Below are 26,998 nucleotides of genomic sequence, written 5' to 3'. Positions count from 1 at the left end.
GCAAGTTTCAAGCAGAGAAAAATGGGGTAAAGTCCATTTGTAGGTTATTTTTTGTTGTTTTACTTTAAAGATATTTTTGCATGTATCAATGACATAATGTATATTTTCATTATACTGTAATCATATAACACACATAAAATAAAAATATAAGCTAGGTGTAATGGCACACACCTATAATCCTGGCACTCTGAGAGACTGAGGGAGGAGGATTGCAAGTTTGAGCCTAGTCTATGCAACTTAACAGTAGCAACTTAACAATAGCAAGACCCTGTCTCAAAAAATAAAAAGGGCTGGGGATATAGCCCAGTGCAAAGGCCAGTACTACCACAAAATGAATAAACAACAGGCTGGGCATTTAGCTCAGTGGTTCTGGCGCCTGCCTCGCAAGTGCAAGGTCCCGAGTTCAATCCTTGGTACCAAAAAATAAAATAAACAACAGATTTTAAAATTTTCTCTCTAGAAGAATTAGAGTGCTTTCTATCTTTCAGGAAAGGAACTGCAAAAGGTCTGTATTGCATTGTTTTAAAGTCCAAACAAGAGAAAAAGTACTAAATAAGAGCACTTTTATTAGGTATAAAATTCTGAAACATAAACCTTCTATAGGGTAAAAGTGTTCAAGGTAAATAAACCACTTTTGCTTTCACTGTTACTTTTTTTTTGGTACCGGGGATCAGACTCGGGACCTTGTGCTTTCGAGGCAGGCGGTGGAACCACTGAGCTAAATCCCTGGCCCCCACTTTTGCTTTCAAAGACAATCTTTACAACAAACCTACAATACAATTTATTGCTTACATTTTACAGATTATCATATAAAGATTCATTTGCACATGAGGTAAAAATCATAAAATTTATTATGGTGTTTTTTTTTGAGACAGGGTCTTGCCATGTACTTCAGGCTGGCCTTGAACTCACTATGTAGCCCAGGCTGGCCTCGAACTCGTGGCAATCCTGCCTCAGACTCCTGCGTGCTGGGATTACAGGCATGAGCCACCATGCCTGGTTTAAGCTTTTTTTGGAGGGGTTATCAGGGATCGAACTCAGGACCTTGTGCTTGCCAGGCAGGCTCGGTGCTACTGAGCTAAATCCCTGGCTCATCTTTTTTTTGGGGGGTGGTACTGTGGATTGAATACAGAACCCTAGGGATGTCAGGCAAGTGCTGCACCATTGAAACATATCCTCAACCTTTTCTAACCATTTTAAAATGTATATAGGTCAGTAAACTATATTCACATTGTTTTTAATTGATATAAGTGGGAAAGATTTTAGCAATAATCCAGAAATGTCTGATCACAGACATTTGAAAATTTAAATATTGGAAACATTAGAAATTTGCATTATTTCTTTCTTTCTTTTTTTCCCTTTCTTTCTTTTTTTGTTTTTTTTGGTTTTTTGAGACAGAGTCTCCCTTTGTAGTTTAAACTGACCCTGAACTCACTATGTGGCCCTAGCTTGCCTTGAACGGTCAGCGATCCTCCTGCTTCAGCCTCCTGAGTGCTGGGGTTACAGGGGTGTGCCACCACGGCCGGCTCAAATTTGCATTATTTCTAATGGCAAATTTATTATAAGAGTTATAGTTTATGAATATGGTAATTTGCTGAAAATTAGTTTTCTTTTTTGCTGCTTACTCTTCTCATTTTACCCTTTGCTTGTATTAATAACAGACTTATTTGCAGTTTTACATCAAGGGCATAGTTCTGATCTATAGTATTATCACCTCCTAAAGATGTGAGAGGAAAATAACACTCCAGACCTCTGACATCACCCTGATCTAAAAGCTCCATACAGGAACAGCTTAAGCAGAGCTACTGAATTTAAATTAGTAAGCGATATATAAATTGGTCAGAGTCTTTCTCAGGATGGGAGATAGAAGCAGCAATAAATCAGCAAGAATTACAGTATAGGTTCACTTTATTCTGGCTTTGTGCCACTTATGGATACTAAAACCCGGAAAGAGCAGAAAACCCTTTGAACTTATATTTGCAAAACCTTGTGTCCATTCTTTTATCTTTTGGATTTCCTTTATTTTTTTTTTTTCCTGTTTATTTCCTCGTGCCACCATCTCTGCTTTGTCAGGTACACAATCTGCTCAGGTACGTTTGAGTGGCCCTGATTTACATGTGGTAGCTTGCTGATCCAGAGAAAGGTATTGAGGCTTGTATTGGATGCAGTTGGGCTGTGGCTCACTAGGGGGAGCAGAGGATCTGAGAGAGGCGAGGGAAAGAACGGTCGGGTTAAGTAAGTGGGTGCGTGCACTCACCAGGAGGAGGAGGAGGAGGGGAGGGGAGGGGCGGGGCGGGGTGAGGGTGGCCGCCTCTGGCTGCTCCACCCTCACTTTGTCAGCAGGTAGAGAGCGTGATTGCAGTCCCAGGGGAGGGAGTCAGAGCTAGAACACCAATTACAAACCACAGGCTTCCTGCTCTAGGAGTTGATCCAGAATTGTCTTTCTGGAAGGGAAGCACTCGAATCCTTTCGAACTTTCCAAGTCTATCCATGATTCAGATATACTGCCTTCTCCCTCTGGGATTTTCTGTTTGTGGTAGTGAATTGTTGCTGATGTATTTCTACATTGCTTCTTTTCTCTTTCAAGATTTGACCATTTAATATTCTGTTCGGAGAGAAAAAGAATTTTTGTTAGAAAAGAGATTTCAGAAATGATTTTGGATCTTCTATAAATGTTTTTAGAGTTCTTGGGGATAGTAGCTTTCATCCTGGAATAAGTTTCTACCTTGACCTGCATGGATTATTTTTTCAGGCTTCGGAATTTCTCGGCACCTACCTGTAGTGTGGGACACTTGGTTTGGTTGCAGAGTCTGAAGGTGGAAGAATGAGCTGTATTTGGTTAAGCAGTTCTAACCCTTTTTGAGCAGGATTTATAAAAGCATAAGTGAATGTGTTTCACCCCCGTGGATTCCAGTGGGCCCGACAGCGCAACAGGTTTGCAGATTTCTTTTGGAATTCTTTTTTTTTTTTCCTCCTCTGCTTCAGGAAAAGAAAAGAATATTAACAGGTTCATGTTCAGTTGCTTGGCTTTTTAGCACTTATTCTGAAGACTTTTATGAGATCTTTTAAACTTGACCTCGAAGCACAGTGGGCTTTGTGGGTGATGTGCATTTATATTCACCTACGGGTGCTCATTTTAAAATATTATTCTGGGTTTATACAAAGACCCAACATTCTCATATATGCCTAGAAATAGCACAGAACTGCTCTACTCAGGCTTAATTGTAGTTTTTTAGGGTGTTCTACTTAGAGCCTGACTAATCACATCCCTGATCCTATCTTTTATTCTTCACCCCTCAAGGAATTTGTTGGGAATAGTTCTTTTTTATATATATATAAAACTAAAAAATTAGTTTATGTCTGGATATTAGTTTCCAAAAGTGTCTTATAGGAAATCAAGTGCTTGATAGTCTCAAGCTAGAGAATAAAATCTGGAATCTCTAAGAGAGAAAAGAAAATGGTGATAAAAATATGAATTTTAACTAGGAAAAATAATTGGGAAGCTAATCTTTTCAAATATTCTGATTTTGAAAACTGTAAAAGGTTGTGATGCGCAGGATTACCCTGTAATACATGAAGATATTCGTACCTAATTTATAGGCAACTTTTGGTAGAGTACATAAGTTATGATATGTTCAAGTTCATGAAAAGCATATAAATTCAGTGGATCTAGAACTTTGTACTATGCTGAAACACAATTTAATCTAAAAACCTTTCTGATAAATGTTGTAGCATCACTCCAGGTGTGGTATGAAAATTTTATTATTCCTTCTCTTCTATTAAAAAAAATTCTTTGTGGTCTTTAATCATTTACAATTGACCAGTTTGTGGCTTAAAAGGTCTGTGTCTTCATTTTCTGAGCTGGAGTTATTCATTCTCACCTTCCATGCATAGCCTAAGCTGTTTACTCTGCCTTGTTTTGTTCATCAACACTGGGTTTAGTGCCTTGGCAACTTGATGCATATGGAACCAACACCAAGTGATTTGACATAAGAAATACTCACGATGTGATGTTCAATCTCAAACAAAGTTGGAAATTCCAAAGAGAAGTTGTGTTATTGCTAGTCAGAGTGAAGATGGGAGAAAATGACATACCTGCAGCAGAAGTGGGCTGAAAGTTACCCTCTTCTCTGCCCAATCAGGAATGCCACCTGTTCTTAGGAATAAACTTTAGAGAAAGGAAAGGCCAAAACTATGACTTGGCTTTCTGAAACTGAAGCATGAATTCTCTTTTCTTCCATTTGTCTGGATCTGAGACCTGCATTTGATATTAGCTAGTGGAAGCAGTATGTATGGCCAAAGTGCATTGCGGCAGCTGGTAGCATGAGTGGTGGCCACCAGCTGCAGCTGGCTGCCCTCTGGCCCTGGCTGCTGATGGCTACCCTGCAGGCAGGCTTTGGACGCACTGGACTCGTATTGGCAGCAGCGGTGGAGTCTGAAAGATCAGCAGAACAGAAAGCTATTATCAGAGTGATCCCCTTGAAAATGGACCCCACAGGAAAACTGAATCTCACTTTGGAAGGTGTATTTGCTGGTGTTGCTGAAATAACCCCAGCAGAAGGAAAATTAATGCAGGCAAGTATAACTTTATTTCATTTTCCTTCTGTTTGACTATGCTTTCTCCTTTTGTGTCCCAAACTAAATGCTATACAAGGGCTTCTGCTGCTTAGCTTTCTATTCTATATTTTAAGGGAAAAAAAAATTGCCTTATTGGCATTCTAAAGCATATTCTTTTTTTATACTCAAGAAGAAATATATAAATCTTATAATTTAGAAGATCCTTTGCTTTTATTTAACCTGTATTGCATAACCTTTTTATATATACATAATAAGACATTTCTTTGCAAGTGATATGTTCTGGGCATTATTTTTTTATAGATGAAATATATGGGCTTATATTTAATTGATGGGGAGTATAGTTTACATTCTGTTAAAATTTGAAGTGAGCACTGAGATGGCTGAATTTCATGGTCAGCAGCACCCTGAAATTCTAGAATGCTCTTGCAGCATATTTGATTACAGTGTCACTTTTAAAATTCAGTCAAGCTTGAATGTGATGGCTGGCTTTATACCACGTGTGGCACCCTACTGCTAAGCCCAAAATGGAGAGGACTGGATTACAAAATGGACCCAAAGTGTAAACCACCTTGTAATCCCTTTGGTTTGATCAACACACAGTTTTATGTTTTTTTCAAAAATTTACGGTAACATCTGCTTTTTTTATTGACTCCACAGAGTTTTTCCCAATATCTTCGGCTTTCAAGGCTGTGAGTTTTGCCTGTAATGTTCTCAGCCTGATCTTTAGGCGTTGAATTTATAAACTGACTGAAGCCATAGCCTTTCATAGGCTAGTTGCTTATTCTCCATGGTGAAGACAGAGTTTAGAGGGTTATACCTTTTTAATAGGCACTCTACTATCTTACTCCATTAAATGATATTGTATATTGATTAAAATTCATTTTATAAAATAACACTTGTTGCTGTAGCTCTTAGACACAGTTAAAAATATTCTTAAATGTGATTGATCTCAATATCCAAACTGAAATTTTTATTTTGTGATGTGTATAGGGTATGAACATAACCAAAGTATTGTAGGAATTTAAATTTTTGTCTTAGAAAGAGAAGGTAAAAAGTGAAACAAATTATAGAGTTCTTTTTCAGATATAAATTTTTAAATATATAGTTCAGCAATTCTTTGTTATACCTCTTTGGCGTTATTTTGAAGCTGAGATAAATGAAGTGGAAGAAGAATTAGGTGAAATGAAGGTTTTGGTATTTAGAAAAATAGGAAAAGAGTATATCTGAAAAAAAGACAAGGTTTTTTTGAATGAGTATCATTTACTATGAACTCTAGGATGGAATTAAAAATACTTAAAAATTGAAATTATAAATCATTTTGCACGTAGCCACTGGAAAGGGAACTTTTGCCCTTGCCTCATTAATACCCTGAAGGATGAAACATGTGGTCCATTTTAATGTTTAGCATAAATACTATAAAACTATATTTTTGTATCTCACAAGTCTTTGCGAGCATACTAAGTTTTATGCCTTATATCCTGTGATAGCATGTTCAATGAGTTAATTATATGCTACATAAAATAATTTCCTTTTATTTTAAATTTGTTGTCCTGTTATAAAGCTCTACATAAAGTTTTTGTGTTTTCATAAAGGAAAAGGTATATAATAAACACCAGTTGATATTCTCTTTGCCATCCATTTTATCAATCTGTATCATATCTTTTCTTATTCTGCTCTTTTACTCACTCTCGCAAATCATGCCAATCTCTTTAACTATTAACTTTGTGTCTATCCATGTACTTTAAGTATTGTTTCTTGTGTTAGTTTTTAATCCATACCAATTATTAAATTTCCTTAATAGCCTCTAATGAGGAACTGTTTATTTATTTATTTGCGATAGTGGGGATTGAATCCGGTGTTTTGAACATGTTATAGATACATTCCACCACTGAGCTACATCCCCAGCCCCACCGGAGCAACTTCATTTTTAAAAAACACCTTTTGAATTATATGCATTGATTTTTATTTATCCACTACTTGATTAACTCCTTCAGAGAACTCCAGTGTGTTAGGGACACATGGTTTACACTTGTAGAATCTATGCTATTTGCTCCTTATCAGATTACACTGCAACTCAGGTTTACTCAACTGTGGTTAACCAAGCTTTCCATTTAGCTGAAGTTCTGTGTATGTCTCTTAGATTTTCTGCTTTTCAGCCCTGTAGCTTTCTTGGTGACTAGACATACCCTGCTGTCACAAATCTAAAAGCAGTCTTCTGTTTTGATTGGGGGCGATTTTTTTTTTGGAACCGGGGATCGAACTTAGGACCTTGTGCTTACAAGGCAGGTGCAGTGCCACTGAGCTAAATCCCCAGCCCTGGGGGGATTTTTGATAATTCTAAGTATCTATGTACCTGTGTATTATTCTAGCTGCCTGTTAAGATTGGTTGTCTCCATAGATGCATTTGGGTCTTTGTAAAGTTGAGGATGCTGTCCTCTGGAAAATCTAAAGGTTCATATAGTGATTTAAAAAAAGAATAACCTAGTGTGGTTTCTGAACTTCTAGAAATTTTCTGAAAATCAGATAATTTATGTTTTGCACCAGTTAATTCAAGGTACGTGCAATTTCATAAGGAAAAAATTAATTGAATTTTCATTTGTATTACACTTTTAACTTCACTTAGACAAAAGGAAATATTCCTAGATATGTCCCCAACTTGCTTTAATAATAAAATAGATTGTAGAATTGCTTCTAAAATAATTTTGGTTGTCTTAGCTTTGCCTGATGGACACAGCATCAAAAGCCAAAGCAGAGATGAGTTTTTATCCTGATTCTTATCCCTTGCTCTTTGTACTTAGATTTTCTTTGCCAATAGTAATATCCATTTTATAAGGTATTACAAATATTCTAAAAGTACTAGAATAAAGTAAAAATGAAAGAGGAAATGTTGCTTTTGCTATATATTTTCTTCTATTTCTCAAGTCCTCTTTTCCATTCCAGAAGTCTCATCTTAGTCTTGATCAAATTATGTTGCTTTCTGTTTTGCCCGAGAGTTGTTTCTTTACATTACCATATCATTTCAAATCCCTGAGCCAGTTTGCTATCGTCTTTGAAGTGTCCTAATTCTTTGGTTTCCCTTGCATTTGCCAAAATCGTTGTCCCTTCCTCTTCTTTAATTTCCTTCCACTTTTTAAATTTTACTTTGTTTGCTACTCAACTTTTATATTTAGGATAACCATCCACTACTATTCAGTTGGTATTTTCTTACTAGCCATCAAAAAACTAGGTCAAGGAAACATTCCAGATCTCCTAATTACTTGGTGGAAACTGATAAAGAGGCCTACATGGTAGTGATTACAAGGTCTAATTTAATTTCCATTTGAATATATTCTTTTAAAATACCATTGTAGGTGTAAAATTTCCTGGAATTTATGCATTGTTTAATGTCTAGTTTTCAGGCTTATTTACCTCTTTTCAATGTTTCTGTAATTTTTAGTGATATTGTTGCCACTTCTGAAAATGATTACAGTGATATTTTTGTATAAATATATTGAGAGGGACAGCTCAAAATCTGTCTTCTCAGAGCAAAAAGAAAAAGGATCTTATTGTAGCACAAGGAAGGTTACCATTTCTCTAACTATCGCATTCTTCCTGCTCAGCTGGTTGTCCTGGATTTTCTTAGACTCCAGGATAAAGTTATGACCAAGATTAGAATGTGCTGCCCTAAGGCTTTAGATCTACAAGGGAAGCGGGGTAATTTTGAATTTGGCTAGTGAGAGTGAACAACACCCCTGGACAAATTCCCCTTTGTGCAATGTCTGTGCTTGCCTCTTAATTTTACCTATTAGTCAACACATAGTTATTCCATCTTTGAATTTTTACTTTATTTGTAGTCAGGGCTTGAAACTTTACAATTAAAGTTTTTGGCTCAAGTCAGAGAGACAACCCTGTATCCTGTAGCAAAAACTATGACCCCCAGGGTCTCGGCTTTTAGTTCTGACCATGCCACCAAGTAGTTGTGTGGTTTGAGACAAAATAGTTTTTATCTTTCTAGGCTTTTTGGGTTCCTTGTCTGTGAAAGTGAAGGAATGAAATATAACAGCTACCAAGCTGATGTTATGCGCTTTACATGTAGCAGCTCATTAAATTCTCATTAGAACTTTTTAAAAGAAAAACTTAAGAATTTTTGCTTTTAACATTTTACTGAAGGAAACTAAGGCCTTAAATGTTAATATCTGCAAGGTATTAACTAGTATTAGGAAGAAAGTGGCATAGCTGGAACTTTAATTGCAGAGCCCATGGATTTGCAGCTCTTAAGTTCTGTATACCTGAGAGTACCACAGATGAAGACAGCATTGGCATAGGCTTTCTATAGTTATTTCCAAAGCAGAGAGGAATGAAAGTGATGAGTACCATTGTCTGGAATTGATCCAGAATACACAGTATTCTGCCACCTTCTAAAAAAAATGTTTATGTCTTATATTTTTTTCTCGTTTTGCATTTCGTGTGCAAAGATATGAGTAGATCAGAATGCTGTTTTATTTTTTGGTATTTTGGGACAGGGTATCACTATGTAGTTCAGGCTGGCCTTGAACTCACTGTGTAGCCCAGACTGTCCTCAAACTCATGGCAGTCCTCCTGCCTCAGCCTCCCTAGTGTTTACTGCTGGGATTACAGGTGTGAGCTACCACACCTGGCTCAGAATGCTTATTTATTCAATATCTCTGTTCCATTATATTTTTATTCTTGTTAAAACAGTCTAGGATGACTACTAATAGAGGAACTTGAAATAATAAATTTTGAAATAGTATGAATTTAATTGATATTGCTCAGTTAGAGTTCCTTGGATGCAAATTTCAGAGTAGATTTTTTGATTTTGCTTTGATTCCAGGCTTTAAAAGAAACACAGAGTAAATATTCAAAGTACAGTCAATGCTTGGTCATTTATGTTAAAAGAGGTGCAGAAAATCCAATTAATTAATAATTAAATTTGGAATGTAATCAGAAATGCACAGGCACTGTGTATACACAAACATTCTTAGGTGCTCGCCTCCCTTGAGCCCTGCTTACAGCCTCCTAGACTTGTGTTGTTAGAAGACTGGCACCTAGAAGAGAGAAGTTGTAGAGTATTTTTAATGATAATTTTCCAGGTATCACTTTTTTTCTTTGAGACAAGTCTCACTCTGTAATTCAGGTTGGTCTTGAACTCACTATGTAGCCCGGGCTGGCCTCAAACTCACAGAGATCCTCCTACCTCAGCCTCCTGAGTGCTGGGATTATAAGGGTGTGCCACCACGCGGAGCTTTTCCAGTTATCTCTTTATAAGTATCCATCAAGCAGATTTGTATATACTGTATAATAGTTCTGTAATTTATTTAGAAGTCCAACAAAAAATTTTAGGTTCAAACTCATAAATCTGGTTAGCAGGAGGTAATGAATAAAATGCGCTCCTGGCTGTTACTGCTTTCACACTAACTAGTATTTTTTTTTTTTTGGTACCGGGGATCGAACTCAGGACCTTGCGTTTTCGAGGCAGGCGGTGGAACCACTGAGCTAAATCCCCGGCCTCTAACACTAACTAGTATTCAAGTAGATTGTGGGGGTCAGCATTTCCTTGGTTTTTAAAATAAAGTTCATGTATATGCATGTGTATAATAATTTTCTTTATGTAAAAATTAGCCATAATTTATTTTTTATACATTATTAAAGACATTCCTACAGCTCATGCTTTTGTTTTTATGTAAAAAGCCTTTATGTTTTGTTTACTGGAAAGAGTTTTGTTTTGTTTTTTTTGGGTACCAGGGATCAAACTCAAGACCTTGCACTTGTGAGGCAGGTGGTGGAATCACTGAGCTAAATCCCTGGCCCTGGAAAGAGTTTTTTTAAAAACTTATTTGTGCTTTTCTTTTATTCCCTTCAATGCTGGCAAAAGGGGTGTCATAAATGAGCAGTGTATTACTATTTTCAGTGCTGAGGACCAGGATTGTTAACAGGGTATTGTTAGAGAAGAGTGTGAGAATGATGTTCCATTGAATTATGTAGTATTTTTCTTTTAAGAAGCTAGAAATCACTCACAAATGCCTTATAAACTGGATATGAACAGGTAACATTGATTCCATTTTACAGAAGAAGAGTCATACAGTAGTTGGGGAGAGAAAGCGGGAGTAGAGTTATGCAGACACGGACCCAATCGTTGCAGGAGATAGAAGAGTAATCCAGTTTTTTTTTTTAATTTTTATTATTATTTTTTTAATCCAGTTTTTTAAATTGCAAAGGATATAGATTTCTTAGGGGTCAGTTCTATTGTGTAGAAATCCTGGAAAGATAAAATGTTGTCAGTGGCTGAGATAGCCTCTATTTGGATTTAAGTTGCTTAATTTGATAATTCAGCCAAAAAAGTATTGTTAAGCACTTTTGTGAACTTTATGTCTTGAAAAGCCCCATGAGCTAATGCTCTGACCTACATTCATTGTTCTTTTGAGTATTATTACTGTAACAACCCGAGTCTTTTTTTTTTTTTTTTGTACCAGGGATCAAACAACCCGAGTCTTTACAATGACCTGTAAGGCCCTTTGTGATCTGACCTTTTCTCTTCGCTACCCCCAACTTGACTCCATCTACTAGAAACTTTTAGCAATCCCTCAGTTAGACCAGCCATTCTCCTTTCACAAGGGTTTGCTGGTCTGTATTGACTTTGAGGAATTTTCTATTAGTAATTTTAGAAGAATATTATAATTTAAAACTTTGAACACGTTTTATTTATTTATTTAGTTTGGGTACCAGGGATTGATCTCAGAACCTTCAGATTGCGAGGCAGGTGGCGGAACCACTGAGTTAAATCCCCGGCCCTGAACACATTTTATAAAGTGGGTATTACTGTTAACAACAAGAAATCTAGCTGGGCGTGGTGGTGCACCCCTGTAATCCCAGCATTTGGGAGACTGAGGCAGGAGGATTGCTGTGAGTTCAAGGCCAACCTAGGCCAAGCAGACGCTGTCTCAAAAAAAAAAAAAAAGGAAAAGAAAAAAAGAGAGAAATCTAAGCACAAAGAGTGAGGGGATAGGAATCAGGGTGGCCAGGGATGGTTAGGGTGGCTGGTACCATACACTGTAGTCTTAGCTACTGGGGAGACTGAGGTGGGAGGATGGCAAGTTCAAAGCCAGCCTGGGCAAATTAGTGAGACTAGATCATCTCTCAAAATGAAAAGGAGCTGGGGATATAGCTCAGTGGTAGAGTGATTGCCTGGCATGCATGAGGCCCTGGGTTCAATCCTCAGCACCATATACATACAAAGAAAAAAAAGGACAAAAATTTTTTATGTAAGTCTTAAACACTTATCTTTTTTGGCACTGGGGATCGAACTCAGGACCTTGCGTTTGCAAGGCAGGTGCAGTGCCACTGAACTAAATCCCCAGCCCCTTAAACACTTTTATCCAAGATATTTTCTTTTCTTACTCCCTTGACTATCACCCCCGGGACCTTCTCAACAAAGCCTTCCTTGATCATCATATTCTGAACAAAATTATTGTCAGGTGACAGGCTATAATTTTTACTTTTATGAGTGTCTGTGTCCCCTCAGTAAAATATGGACTCTGTGAAGCAAAGCTTTTTGTCAGTTTTGATCTCTTCCTCTATATCCCTGGCAATAGTGCCTTTGTGTACTTAATACCTAGACATAGTAGGTACTCAATAAATAATGAATGAGTACGAAGAACATCCCTGTTGGTACTGAATAACTCTAGTAACTGGAAGATAACTGTGGATGAAACAGACTTATTTAATTCAACACATTTTTGAGTGTAAGGTCAATTATTTTGAGTGTTTGGGTTTAATATAGCATGTTGTATTCCTTTATTCCTCTGACTTACATATATATAATGTTTCCTTGATTAACTTCAAATCATAAACATAGCTGTACTGCTGGGTATGGTGGCACACACTGTAATCCCAGCACTCAGGAGGCTGAGGCAGGAGGATTGCTATGAGTTCAAGGCCAGCTTGAACTCACAGTGTGACCCTAACTCAAAAAACAAAAACAAGGGCCGGGGATTTAGCTCAGTGGCACTGTACCTGCCTCGCAAGCGCAGGGTCCTGAGTTCGATCCCTGGTACCAAAAACAAAAACAATAAACATAGCTCTACTGAATATATGTGAGGTGTTTCTTTACACAGTATTTTTACACAGCATTTATTTAGTTTAATAAAGAATTCAACTCATGTATTTTAGGAAATTCTGATTTTTCCAATAAAGACTTATTGGGGTACTGATTTTAAACCTTGGATTATAAGATAGTAACATATCCTCAAAGGATTTCATCTTCTTAGCTCTTAAACTTGTGATTCCCAGTTCTGATTTTGAAATACTCTAAAGTAGTGGCTTTTAATCTTGTGTATGTGTGTGACAAGCTCCTTTGAAAATGTGATAAAAATTACTATGTGCACAAAATACTCATATTTAATATATAGTACACAATTCTCCATAAGGCCTCAGCAAGTTGAGAAAGTCTCTGAGATACATCTAAAGGCCTAAATACTCCAGATTCAAAAGCTGCTATCCTACAATAATCCCAGTTATTTCAAGAAATGAAACCAAATTCTCAAAAATAATTTATCTTCAGTTTACATAATTTTAAAACTATTTGTATAGATTACATTAAGTCAGATACATTACTTTAAGTCAGTATTATGATGTAATTATAAGAAAGTGGTCTGTCCTTAAGTGAAGAACTCCAAAAGTAAAAATTTATATCTAACAAAGATTTGCTTCTGTGTAGTACAAGGATTTTCTTCTCCAAATATTTGTGTTTTTTTGTTTGTCTGGTTGGGTTTTTTTTGGTACCAGGAATAGAACTCGGGACCTTGCACAATCCCCAGCCCACTTCTCCAAATATTAAGTGAAACTGCATAAATTTGAGAAATGTTTACAGCCTTTCAGCATGGTGGTTTCACAGAAAGGCCCTTAAAAAAAGATATTATACTGATAAGTTTTGATATAGGTAGAACAATTGTGGCTTTATTCACTTACCAAATTCCGAGAAAAGAGGTTGTAAAACCAACTTGGGTTACTTTCCATCTCTTTGATTTTTTTCTACCCATTAAGCTCCACTACTTTCCCTAGGGTAGGATTCCTTGAGCCCTTAAATTCCTATTTGCTCTGAGGTGTGGTGGTGCAAACCTGTAATTCCAGCACTCCCGGCACTCAGGAGCCCGAGGCAGGGGGATTGCTATGGGTTTGAGGACAGCCGGGCTACATAACAAGACCCTGACTCAAAAAAAAACCAAAAAAAGCAAAACACCCCCCACCCCCACCACCAATTTCCTACCTGCTGTAATGGAAAACTTTGTATTTAGGTTTATTGTTCCTTGCCTTTTTTTTTTTTTTTTTTGGTACAGGGGATCAAACTCGAGACCTTGTGCTTGTGAGGCAGGCGGTGGAAACTCTGAGCTAAACCTGCCCATGTTTTATTTTTATTTTTTAGTTTGGTACCAGGGATCGAACTCAGGACCTTGTGCTTGCCAGGCAGGCGTGGTGCCACCAAGCTAAGTCCTCGCTCCTCCAGCCCACGTTTTAATTTTTTTTTATTTTTTGTTTTTTGGTACTGTGAATCTAACTCGAGACCTTGCCCTTGTGAGGCAGGCGCCAGAACCACTGAGCCATATCCCTGGGCCCCATGTTTTTAAATAACAGCTGCTTGGGCCAGGGATGTAGCTTAATGGTGCCCACCTCCCTGGCAAGCACAAGGTCCTGAGTTTGATCCCTGGCACCAAACCAAACCAAATGAAAAACAACTGCTATACATATAGCTACTTTATATACTTCACAATTCATGGATAACATTCATTTTATTTTATTCAATACTTTTTGATATATTGGAATTTATATTTAATTTGCAAATTTGGAGACACCTAAATGAGCTAAATGATTTAAAAGTTTGTTTTTAAAAATTGTAACCAGGGCCAGGTATTTAGCTCAGTGGTTTCGCCACCTGCTGTGCAAGTGCAAGGTCCTGAGTTTGATCCCCGCTACCAAAAAAAAAAAAAAAATTGTAACCATGAAGGCCCACATTTATTTCTCAAGACAGAATGTTAGATAATTTAGAAATTCTGATCCTTGAATTTAAAGCAGTGATAGATTTCTTCAAAAGGGCAACATAGAGCTGGGCATGCTGTAATCCCTATAATCGCAGTTCCTCCAGAGGTAACAGTAAGGGGATCACAAGTAATTTTAAATAGCACATTGAATTATGATGTATCTATCAATTTTATGCATGCTAATCTATCAAAAAGGTTACTTTTGGGCCGGGGATTTAGCTCAGTGGTTCTGCTGCCTGCCTTGCAAGCGCAAGGTCCCAAGTTCGATCCTCGGTACCAAAAAAAAGGTTACTTTTTCACATAGATAAATGTATAATTGAGAAATACTGCTGTTATTTCTGTGGAATAGTTTGGATGAGACTGAAGACCTTATGTTTTGAGTCTACTAATTTGCTTTTTCCTAAAAGTGATTATAGATTCTCATTCTTTTGTCCTCCAAAACTATTTTCTACAGTCTTGTGGATTATTTACTCAGTGCAAAAACTTTTATATCAGGTGTTATGTTTCTGTTTTTTTTTTTATCTTCTACTTAGAATCATATTGTTTATCTGACTTTAAAATTCTCATGGCCAAGGGCCAGGGATGTAGCTCAATGGTGCCCACCTCCCTGGCAAGACAAGGTCCTGAGTTTGATCCCTGTACAGGGGAAAAAAACAAAAATCAAAAACCAAAACACCAAGAAACTCACAAAATAAAGTTATAAAAAATAGTTTTAAAAAATTCTCTTGGCCAAGTTTCTTTACCTTTGGAAGGACTCTATTTACCTTACTTTGGACCTATTCAGTTTTCCATTCCTAGAGTAAGTTCAGAGTTTTGGTAGTGGAGTTATTCCATTTATGAAATATAATCACAAGGCAGAGGGTACAGTTCAGTGGTAGGAGTGCTTACCTACCCAGCACCTAACAAAATAAAAAAAGAAAGAAAAAAGAAGGAAAGAAAAAAGTAAAACCATCACATTTTAGGCTAGAAAAAACTCCTAGTCCAATAGATTGATTTTTTAGATGATGAACCTAGAGAGATTAGTGCTTGCCAGTCAAACAGCTGCCAGGCTGCTCCTCTAACTGGCCAACATTTTTAGCAAAGTTTGTTTATTTATTCATTTGAAACATTTTTGGGTCATTTCAGGAAAATTAAAAAGCAGATATTGGCAGAGATTTTTCCCTGCAACATTCCATTACTGACTGCCTTAGGGTCCCTTTCCTTTTTGCTCCCAGTCAACTAGAAGGCATGCTTTACAACAACTGAACAAACAAGGTACCTTGCCACAATTTAGCATTGCTCTATGTGGTGCATATGTCATTTATTCTACCATAAAAATCACTGCACACCAGGTGGCCTGTAGCCCTGGAGCATTTCCTCTAAGCCATAGACTAGGCTGTCTGATGTTTTAAGCTTAGAACCTACCAGCATTGAAGCCTGTACTGTCTTTCCTGTGTCTCTACACCATGGTTCCCCTACAGTGGACCACAGGCTGTGGCAGGTACTATGGGAGTTCAAAAAACAACACCTTGGCCTGGTCCAACTAGGGATATAGAATGTAAACCACACAAAGTACTATGTGATGAATCCCAGATGAGAAGCATAAGCATAAATACTTTATGCATTTGACTCTCATTTTTTCAGAAATCATTCAAATCACTGTGGGAATTCTGTCTGACTTTCCTTGTGAGTGAAGAAAGAATAAACATTACATTTTAACCCAGGCAACTTCGAGTAGCTTAAAGCTAAAGAACAAGTACAACCTAAGCAGTCATGCCTTCTGATTGTTGCTGCTATCAGTTAAAAACAGGTTAAAATATTTCCTTTTTAATATTTCTAGGGCTGGGGATTTAGCTCAGTGGTTCTGCCGCCTGCTGCGCAAGCGCAAGGACACAAGTTCAATCCCCGGTACCAAAAAAAAAAATTAATATTTCTGTATGTATATTACTCATCTGTAGCTATTTATTTATTCATTTAATTCTTGGGGGGTACCGGTGATTGAACTCGGGACCTTGTGCTTGCGAGGCAGGCGGCAGAGGCCCACTGAGCTAAATCCCTAGCCCTGTTTTTGGTTTTTTGAGACAGGGTCTCACTATGTAGTTCAGACTGGTCCCGAACTCACTACATAGCCCATGTTGGCCTGGAATTTGCAGCAATCCTCCTGCCTCGGCCTCTTGAGTGCTGGGATTATAGACGTGTACCACCACGCCAGACTAGCCTTTTCTTTATAAGTCCAGATGACTACATACTCTGGCTTTCTTTTTAGATTGTAAACAGACTTTCTAAAATATGCCAAAAGTGAGCCGAGTGTGGTGGCACATGCCTGTAATCCCAGCATTTGGGAGGCTGAGGCAAGAGGATTGCTATGAGTTTGACGCCACCCTGGGCTACACAGTGAGAATGTATATATATGCAAAAAGTTCTGTTAAATTATAGTAAGATTACAACAGTAAATTTAGTTTTAAACAGAATTCATTATATTGGAAGTTCTGTTTTAATAATTTCAACTGATTTGGTTTTGATTCTTTACAAACTAAATTTCATAAAGGAAAAAAATACAGTAATAAGAACCTTTATGAAACAGGTGAAGAGCATCTTCATATCATCTACTTAATAGAATGTGTTTCTAATAACAAAGATTTTTAAATTACTGATTTTAGTCATAAATGTCATTTTCATTCTCTAAAATATGTTGATTTTAGTACAATATGGGGATTATCAACATTAGGTTATAATGTACTCTAAAGCTAGTAGACTATATGGTAGACAGCATATTTTTTATGGTTTTAAAATTGTTTATTTACTTATTTTTATGATGCTGGGAGTTGAACCCTGGGACACAGTCTAACACTGAGCTATATCCCCAGGCATTTTTTTTTTTTTATTAAGTTGCCCAGGATGGTGTCAAACTTGTCATCCTCCTGATTCAGCTTCTTGAGTAACTGGGATTACAAGCATGTGCCACCATGCCCAGCCATACATATTTTTATCATCATTAGGTTATTTGGGATTTTTAGTTGCCCCCTTTGGGTATGAAAAGTTCATAGGTGCCTGATAGTCATTTAAAAGTAAAAGCAGGCTGGGATTTAGCTCAGTGGTTCCGCCGCCTGCCTCCCAAGCACAAGCAGAAGGACCCGAGTTTGATCCCCGGTACAAAAAAAAAAAAAAAAGTGAAAGCAAGTCACAGGCTTTCATTTACTGGAGTGGGGTTAGTGGCAACTAAATAATTTTTGGTATCCTTTCTAGCTCCACACTTAGAATTTGTACTTTTTTAAAAAAATATTCTACTAAAGGAGCATATATTTTACTTATTTATTTTTTCCCTAAGATTAATTTTTTTTTCAATTTTTTGGGGACAGTCTCACTATGTAACCTAGGCTAGCCTTGAACTCCTGATTCTCTTGCCTCAGCTCTTGAGTACTGAGATTGCAGGCATGTGCCACCTTGAAATAAAATCTGGTAATGATACAAGAAAAAAAATCTGACGCATTACTTGAAGTCATATATCAATTTGGTAGCAGAACAAAGCATCAAACTCAGTTGTCCCTGTCTTCTGGTCCTCTTCTGTCTCTGTGTTCCAGAAAACGGGGTTGTTCTGTGGAGTTCTATATTAAATTTTTCTTTAGTGGATTGAGGACCCTTAGTCTAAATGTTCAAGACCATCCTCATGATTGAACCATACTGACTTCCATCACTAAGCTATACCTACGTGAGTCAAATCTGACCTTTGGAAAGACCTGGAAGATAGCCTAGAACCAAGTCTAAGCCATTGTAGTAAAAGGAGTAAGATACATCTGATCCTAAAATACTTTGTGAAATTGAAGTATTAGAGATAAATGGCATGATTACACAAGAAGGAACATTTCAGAGCAGGTGGTAGGTATACATGAGTGGGGCTTGGGGGAATAGTGTTCTAATATATAAGCATCTGGGAGGAGTGGAAATAAGGCCATCTGATTAGAAACTACCCCTTGTTATTAAATGAAACCGTGACTTTCTGCATTGTGTATCCCCAGAGTTGGAACACTTCTGCTGGCAGAGAAAGAGAGAGAGAGGGAGAGAGGGAGAGAGGGAGAGAGGGAGAGGTGCAGTTGCTGAGGGCCATAGAGTAGACACAAAAGCGCCTTCTTAGAGGCCTTCAGCAGAGGCAGCTTGTACGGGCAGGCCTGCTTCTCTCAAAGACTGAGAATCAGATTCTTTCCCCAGGGGGTTTCCAACTAGTTTGCACTTCAGAAAAACCTTTTCTTTCTCCTGCTGTTCACGCCCTGCAAAGAATTTTCTTCCAACCAAAGAAATTGTTTTATAATCAAAGATCTTTGTCCTTAGTTGTTGGGCATCAAAGAAACTTTGGAGGAGACTGGGGGATTATGTGAGTGTCTAAAATGTATTCTGAATGTGAACTTGCAACATTAGCAAGTCCTCTAAAGAATAAACTCATCTCGGAGCTGGGAGAGAGCCTAAGATAACCAAGTCTTTATTCTTCTTGGTTTGGATGTGCTACAGTAAGATACAAATGTATTGAATGGCTCTGTTTGGACTTAACTCATGAATGTTTGGTTGTTGAGGTGCAGATTTACTGGAAGAGGTCCCCTTACATTATCTGCCCATTTAAAACCTGATATTTGGGAACAGCAACACTTTTGATAAACTTGAGACAACAAAAAACCCTCTTTTTTAGCCTTTAGTGCTTCAACTCTTGGAAACTTAGGGTTTCTCCTAGGGCAGTTGATGATATCACGAAATCTTGGGAGCCACATTCTGTGCATTCCCTCCAGTGCCCAGGTATGGTGAGGTAATTTTCTCCCACAAAGGAAAACCTCAGCACCCTGAGGGCCTGAACTCAGGTCTTGGCAGGTAAATGAAGGAGGAACTTACTTTTGGATATAAACTGATTGAGTCAGGCATAAAGAGGCACAACCATGTTAAGTACCAGCGCTACAACCTCATCTCTGGGGCACGAATGGGCCATTTATCACTTAATGCGAATTAAAATTATATCTTTAAGAATTATTTTCTGGGTAAGAACAATGATTCGTTTAATATTTTGATTCTTACACCTTGGGACATTTAGAGGTCATTGTTCCGAGATTTTTGACTCCTTCTTAAATATCCTTCTCTGAATCCATGAATTTTCCAAGTTTTTCGGGAACCCATTTACAGATTATCTAGCTTTTCTTCTGAGAGCAAATTAACAACAACAACAAAAAAGGGTTAGGAAAAATGAAATGATAGATAGGGCAGAATCATGCCCAGGGCAGAGTACATTCATGTTATTTTAATCTTGGTTCTGTGGTTATGAACTGAAGAGAGTATTTACTCCAGAAGAGTTCCCATCTCTTCATATGCCTTCATTGCAACCACAGAGTAGTGGTTGGAAATAGGATTCCAGGAACACCAAAAATGCTCAGAATTTCCAATAGTGGCCACTACAGTGCCCCCACAAGGATTCTTTGAGCATTCTTCCTCGGAGCCTTCTTGTTTCCCCGCGGTTAGGAGCCTACATCATCAGTCACAAAGGCTTGCCCTGGAGACGATTCTGCTAAAAAACACCAGTTGTCTATCTTTGCCATTAGAAGCAGTCTTTTATTTTTTTGCTCTGTTCCGAACCACCATGCTATAGTTTTGTTTTTTAAGAAAAAGACAGTCTATGTAGAATCAACTGACCATTCTCAGAAATGTAAATGTACACTGGTTTGTACTAGGAAGGTAAGCCAGGTCTCTGAAGTAAGCAGGATCTGCCAAAGATTTTTAAGTGAAAACTTACCTGTGTTACTCCTTTGTAGATATTAGATTACAGTTTGTTTTGTCTTTCTTTCTTTTTTTTGGTACGGGGAATCAAACTCGGGACCTTGCACTTGCAAGGCAGGTGTCTCCCTTCCTTCCTTCCTTCCTTCCTTCCCTCTCTCTCTTTTCTTTCTTTCTCTTTCTTTCTCTCTCTCTCTCTTTCTTTCTTCTTTCTTTCTGCACTAGAAGTACATGAGTAAAATTCACTGAAAGAGTATCTATTTAGTTTATGTAGGTGAATAGGGAAGTGAGCTATGAGGGAAGAAGCCAATCCACAACTGACTTTTCATTCTATTATCTTATTTCACTTGAGGTGTGTGCTTGAAACAAATTAATATTACTATATAAAATGCCCTAGTTTTTCAAGCAATGTCGAACTTCAGAGTACGGAACAGGATATGGCATTTTGTTTCCTTTTTTATTGTGTTGCTTTCTAAAGGGAAGTTTTTGAGTTGGAGATTGCCTGGCAGGATTCCGCACCTCTATACCACCTGTCCTGGCATAGACAATGGAATCAAAAGTCAAGTTCTTTATGACTGCACCTGGTGTGTAAATGCTGCCAGAAGATCTGATTTTCTCCTGTAGGTAAACTCTACCCAGAAACTGCAGTACTTGCACCCAAACAGTGGTTGCATACCTCAAAACCTGGATGTTCCAATTCAGAAGGGTTAGGGCAGAACTAGTTCTCCCTTTGACTTCTTGGGTAGTTTTGGGCATGGCATTCGATGATTATTTTATTGTTTGTCAAATGGAGGAGGTATAAATATCTGGTTCACTTGGTTTTCAAGGCTTTTGTGAGAATCTACTAATGATGATAGATAATTTGGTAATTTAGTATTTGAAAAAAAATTTTTTTTTCCAGTACGGGGTGTGGGGGAGATTGAACCATGTGCTTACCAGGCAGGCATGGCGCCACTGAGCTATAATCCGGCCCCCTAGTATTTAAAAATTGTCTTGTATGATTCTGCATCTAATAGGCATAAAAGAGGTTATGATCGACCCAAAATAGATCAGGAACTTATTCCAAAGTCAGACCACCATGCAGAGTTCCCAGGAGTAAGAAGCTACTATTTTTCCTTGCTTCTTTCTTTTCTCAGAAATACAGGTTCTCCAACCAGCCACCATTGAGTGCTCTTTGATTAATCAATTGCTTTGGAAGCAACAAAATAACTTGATGAGAACCTTTTTTCCTTTTGAATTATCAGAGTACTTCTTGGGTTCCTTCAGGGCAGAATTACTTCATGATCGTCTAACTGTATCGTAACTAGAAGAACATAATTCCTCTCACCATTCAAATAATTGAAGATAATGTGTCCCTCAAATGATGCTGTATGCATAGTATCCACATATAATGATATAATATGATAATAAGGCATACAGGGTTCTCTAAAATGAGTGGCAACATCCTGCAGTGAAAAGAGCTCTCTGTTGACTTGTATTTTACATCTCAGCTCTGATTTTTCTTAGCTTTATGACCTTAAGGAAAACTGCTTAACCTATTTCAGCTTGCGTCCTCATGAATAAAATGAGGAAATAGTAATAAATGGCCTACCTGAAATGAAATAATGTATGAGAATTATCTTTGACCATTGCACATGTAAAGTATTATTACTAATAGTAATTAGACTTGAGCTTCTTATTCACCTAATTACTGTCAGAAAAATTACTAGGTCTGAAAGTTATTGATTTGAGCTCAGTTAACTCATCTGGTATTAGCCTAAAATAACCATCTGTTTGTATTTTTCATGTAGCTAAAAAGATAGTTTAAGCTCCAAAATTTTGTGGGTGGAAGGGCCAATTAAATGTTACCCCCAGATAGTATAGTTAGCCTCAGTGGCTTGGAGAATGACTAATGGTGTATAAATTCTGGAGCGGGGACTTGAGTTCTGTAACTGCCTTGCTAGTGCTTTGGTGAGTCACCTGCCTGCCCTGAACCTTTGTTCATGTGGCCGCTCTACTTCGGTCACCCCAGTAGCCTCCTTCCATGATCATTGAGGTGACCACTGACCCAAAGTAGCTACTTTCTAAATTTTTACTTATCAGAGACTGAGGGATCCTAGACACATTATTTACCACTCTTACATCTTCTCTTTTGGAAAAATTTTCCAAGTATTTCTTTGTATTGCTGCTATCCTGAAGCAGCTGCTCAGAATGTTGAACATGCAACCTTGTTTCTGAGGGCTGGGAAGAAAGGAGCTCAGGGTTGTGAAGGGGACTAATTTACCCAGTTCTTTATACTGCGCTGGTCCCAACATGTTTTTTGAAGCTCAGCAGATAAGATTTTGTAGCCTCCTTGAAGTTATCCCACAAGTCCCTGAGACTCCTAGTTCCCCATCTGAGAAGAATTGGATCAAAATAATGATATGCAGAATTTCAGTCAGAGCAGTTATAAATATCTGTGGCCCTGACATAATTTTCAGGTAAAGAAAGAGCCAGGGATTTAAGCTCAGTGGTACTGGCGCCTGCTTTGCAAGCTCAAGGTCCTGAGTTCAATCCCCAGTACAAAAAAACCCAACAACATTGGATTCATAATTTTCAGGTAAAGAGTATTCTTTGAGCCATCCCAGGGACTAATCTGCAGAATGAAAAAAATCTATACTCAGTGTTTTGTAGTCTGTTCCCCAAATAGGTAAATAATGGGATAAAGGTAATTATGGGTTTCCTCATCTTTCCTACTTACCTGTTCCTGTCATGATTAAACACTCACAGTTTATAACTCAATTGGAAACAAACTCAATTACCATTATTATCCTTTCCACACTTGCACGGTATTATAACTCATTTCAATCATCAGTACAACAGAGGGGGAGTTAGGAGACAGGTGGGTGGGGGTAGGGGGAAGAGGGGCAAATGTTTTCCCCTTTATTGGTTTTGGATAGGATCCTGCCTCTCTGAAGACACTTCTCTGGGAAATCTGTTTGCTTCCTGAAGCCTAATAAAGATTAGTGAGAGGCTGGGGATTTAGCTCAGCAGTTCCGCCCCCTGCCTCGAAAGTGCAAGGCCCCGAGTTCGATCCCCTTACCAAAAAAAAAAAAAAAAAAAAAAGATTAGTGAGAGATGTCTGCAAAGCATTTGAAGCTCTTTGAAATAAAAGCAGGGATAAACACTCAGTATCACTGTTATTATCATTAAAAAGGAAAGCCCAGCATGTGATGTTTTGGGTCACTTCCCAGCGGTCTTGTTTGATGTTCATAATTCTTTTTTTGACCTTTACCTCTTGATATCTTTATACATTTATTGAGGCTGTTGGACAAAGTCTTGAGATCCTTAGCAATAGGGTATTAAGAATGAATGACTCCTAGCCTTCACTTCTGTGGGTGGGATTTCTGAATATGTTTTTTCTGTCTTTAGATACCCTGTCGTTCCAGTTTGGCAATCCTGGAAGCACGGTTAATGTAATATCTGGTCATTTGAGTTTTTCTTTCTCATTCTGTTCCTTATCTGAGAACCAATATTTTACAGGGATTTTTTTATTAAGTAAATTAAATACTAAAATTAACTAGATTTTTTTCTGTACAATTTCGGGAGCCAAAGATAAATTAAAAGAAAGAAGCAGATATAAAGGAGCTAAAAAAACAAATAACACAAGAACTTCCTAGAAACATTGTCAGTACAGCCCTCTTTTTAGTATGTAAATTTGTGCTAAAAATGACCATAATTATATCTGTATACTGTTATAAGATACCAAAAAAAAAAGGGTTAGAGTATGTTCAATATGAAGTATTTAGGCAGGAAAATACACCGATAGGTTACACACTGAATTTAAAAGACTTCCTGGTTCTTAGAATGGTAAATAAATTGAAAACTTTTATTATTATTATTCAAGGACCTGTGTAAATCAGAATATCCTATTCTTGGGCTAGGGATTTAGTTCAGTGGCTCCGTGCCTGCCTTGCTGAGTTCAATCTCCAGTACCAAAAAAAAAAAAAAAAAAAAATGTCCTATTTTTTTTTTTTTTTTGGTACCGAGGATCGAACTCCGGTCCTTGCACTTGCGCAAAATGTCCTATTCTTTAATTATCAGTTGTTGGGCCAGGATTTAGCTCAGTGGTTCCAGCACCTGCCTCACAAGTACAAGGTCCTGAGTTCGATCTCCAGTACCAAAAAAAATTGTCAGTTGTATTTGAGAATCAAGTAGAATTGTCTTTTTCTTTTATTTTTATTTATTTGTTTGTTTGTTTATTTATTTATTTTTTGGTATCAGGGATCAAACTCAGGACCTTGAGCTTGAGAGGCAGGCACAAGTGTCACTGAGCTAAATCTCAGGCTCTCTCTTTTATTTTTATTTTATTTTACTTATTTATTTAGAGGTGCTGGAGAGCTGAGGTCAAGTGCTTTATTACTGAGCTACATTCCCAACCCTCTTTTTTTTTTTTTTTTTTTGGTTTTTTTGAGACAAGGTCTCGCTATGTAGTTCAGACTGGCCTTGAACTTACTGTGTAGCCCAGACTGGCCTCAAACTCAATGCCCCTGCCTCAGCCTCTCAAGTGCTGGAAGTGCAGGGGTACAGCACCACACCCAGCCTCAGCCCTCTTTTTTTGGGGGATCGAACTTGGGACCTTGCACTTTCGAGGCAGGTGGCAGAACCACTGAGCTAAATCCCCGGCCCTCAGCCCTCTTTTTTACTTTTATTTTTTTCATGTTAAAATGTGAACTTTAATCGTAAAAATTGGTTTCTGTAAATATATCACCCTTTCTGCCCACAACTTGATTCAGATATATACAGATATGATATACATAGGTATTAATTGTACCACAGAACAAGATCAGGCTGAGAAACATTTTTACTTTATTTTTTAAATTGCTGTTGGTCTTTCCTTTTGTTCATTGGGTTGCTATGTTTTGTAAGAAAGGCCACATTTTTCACAATCCTAATTGATGAATTTTTTATTTGTTTGGATTTTAAATATTTGTTTATTGAGACAGGATCTTACCAAGTTGCCAGTGCTGGCCTCAAACTCTGGTCTTCCTGCCTCTACCTCTGTCTAGTAGCTGGGATTATGTGCACCACCACTATGACTAGCTGTTTTAAATTTCAGATGATTATTCTACAATAAGGTTGGTTTATATACCCAACATACTTTTCCCTTTAGCATTTCAATTGAGGTTTTTTTTCATTCCCACCTCAATTTCTGCATTTTTAAATTTTATGTTTTGGTGCTGAGATTAAACCTAGGGTCTTGTGCCTGTTAAGCATGTACTCTACCACTTTGGTATACCAGTCAGCCCACCCAGATTTTTCTTCTTAAATTTCTAAGCTTAGTTTTTACCAAATAAATACAAGGTAGGGGAACAAACAAACCAACTTTGAATCTATCTATCAGAACCAAAGGAACTCATCAGTACCAAAGGAATTCAATAGTCCCTATACAACTCTATAGGAAAGTGAAATTGAGGATGGTGAATATCATGTCAATCACTGAAAGAAAATTATTTGAAATTATCACATTTGACTTTCTACAAAAGCAACTACTATGTCTACTATGGTAATATGAGTTAAAATACAAAGCACTCTGGAGGGCCGGGGATTTAGCTCAGTGGTTTCGCCGCCTGCTGTGCAAGCACAAGGACCCAAGTTCGATCCCCAGTACCAAAAAAAAAAGCACTCTGGGAGGGTGAGGCAGGAAGAGCTCAAGGTGTAGCCCAGTCTGGACAATTTAGCTACTTAGACTGTGTCTCAGAAAAAGAACTGAGGATTTGCTCAGTGTGAAGGCCCTGGGTTCAATCTCCAGTGCTGCCAAAAAGATAAAAGATTTAAAAAATGAGTGTTTAAGTTAGATCAAATATATACATATGTGTATATATACATGTGGACATAAAATATAGAGAATATTTAGTCTATATTGTATACATTCTGTATAGAACACATGTATTCTAAATGCTAACTTTCAGTCCTTACAATCTAGGCAAGTGTGAGCCAGACTCTAAAACATGTCTTTGGAGACCCTGAAGCCATATTAATTAGTTTGGCTAATTGCCTGTTGAGAGTATGGCCACGTGCAAACTGGGTGACCTTAGGACAGTGACACCTCTGGGTCTTTTCCATCAAGTCCCCTATTCCATTTGTAATTTTACTTAGAAAAGAATCAAGTCTAACCTCTTCACAAACTCATTTCTTTTCCTTTGTTTCAGCTTGGTCTCAAATTCAGCATGAATTTGAAAGTGGATCTGAGTTTTTTTCTTTTTCCTGTAAAGGTTTGCCTGTTATCTCTCCAGAGTTCTGTTGGCTGGCTCACCCCTTAAGAATTTTAATTTACATAATGGTTCTTCTGTTTTTTGTCTCTTATTTTCATTTTTGGGGGCCATTTTAAAATCTTTACCCATTGGTGAATCAAATGTTACTCACCATGAAAAATTTTCACTTTGTATCTTGGATATTATTTAGGTTGGTCTTATGTAGGTTGGGATTTTGATGACCAGGCCTGTTCCCTTCTATGCCATATATGCACCAGGTTACTGTCTGAGTTTCATTAAATGTTATAAAATAACCATCATTTTGTTGAGTAAGTCAGTGTGTTGATGCTGTTGTTCACCTGGAGGTAGTTTTTTTGCAGGCTCCATTAACAGGCGACTGAACCGCGAGCCAGACTACATGCTGACAACGGTGTCTTCCCATCAGAAAAAGAT

At 37.7% G+C, this 26,998-nt stretch overlaps 1 protein-coding gene across 2 annotated transcripts in view; it reads left to right on the top strand.

Moving 5' to 3' along the window:
- Positions 1-2,335: 2,335 nt before the first annotated feature.
- Rnf43 (ring finger protein 43) overlaps positions 2,336-26,998 on the top strand; it is a 67,667-nt gene continuing 43,004 nt past the window's right edge. The window contains exons 1-2 of one of the 2 annotated variants that reach the window (XM_004870329.4): positions 2,336-2,934; positions 3,943-4,575. In XM_004870329.4, the coding sequence (XP_004870386.1) occupies positions 4,324-4,575 (252 nt within the window). In that variant the 5' untranslated portion in view covers positions 2,336-2,934; positions 3,943-4,323. The remainder of the gene's footprint in view (positions 2,935-3,942; positions 4,576-26,998) is intronic. The other variant, XM_087191411.1, reaches the window with a different exon arrangement.

The sequence above is a fragment of the Heterocephalus glaber genome, unplaced genomic scaffold (assembly GCF_053883595.1).
Source record: "Heterocephalus glaber isolate CG9 unplaced genomic scaffold, H.glaber_assembly_v1.0 deba00001564, whole genome shotgun sequence".
NCBI classification, from domain to species: Eukaryota; Metazoa; Chordata; class Mammalia; order Rodentia; family Bathyergidae; genus Heterocephalus; species Heterocephalus glaber.
The sequence above is the reverse complement of the archived record's forward strand: the minus strand, read 5'-3'. Positions and strand labels throughout refer to the sequence as shown.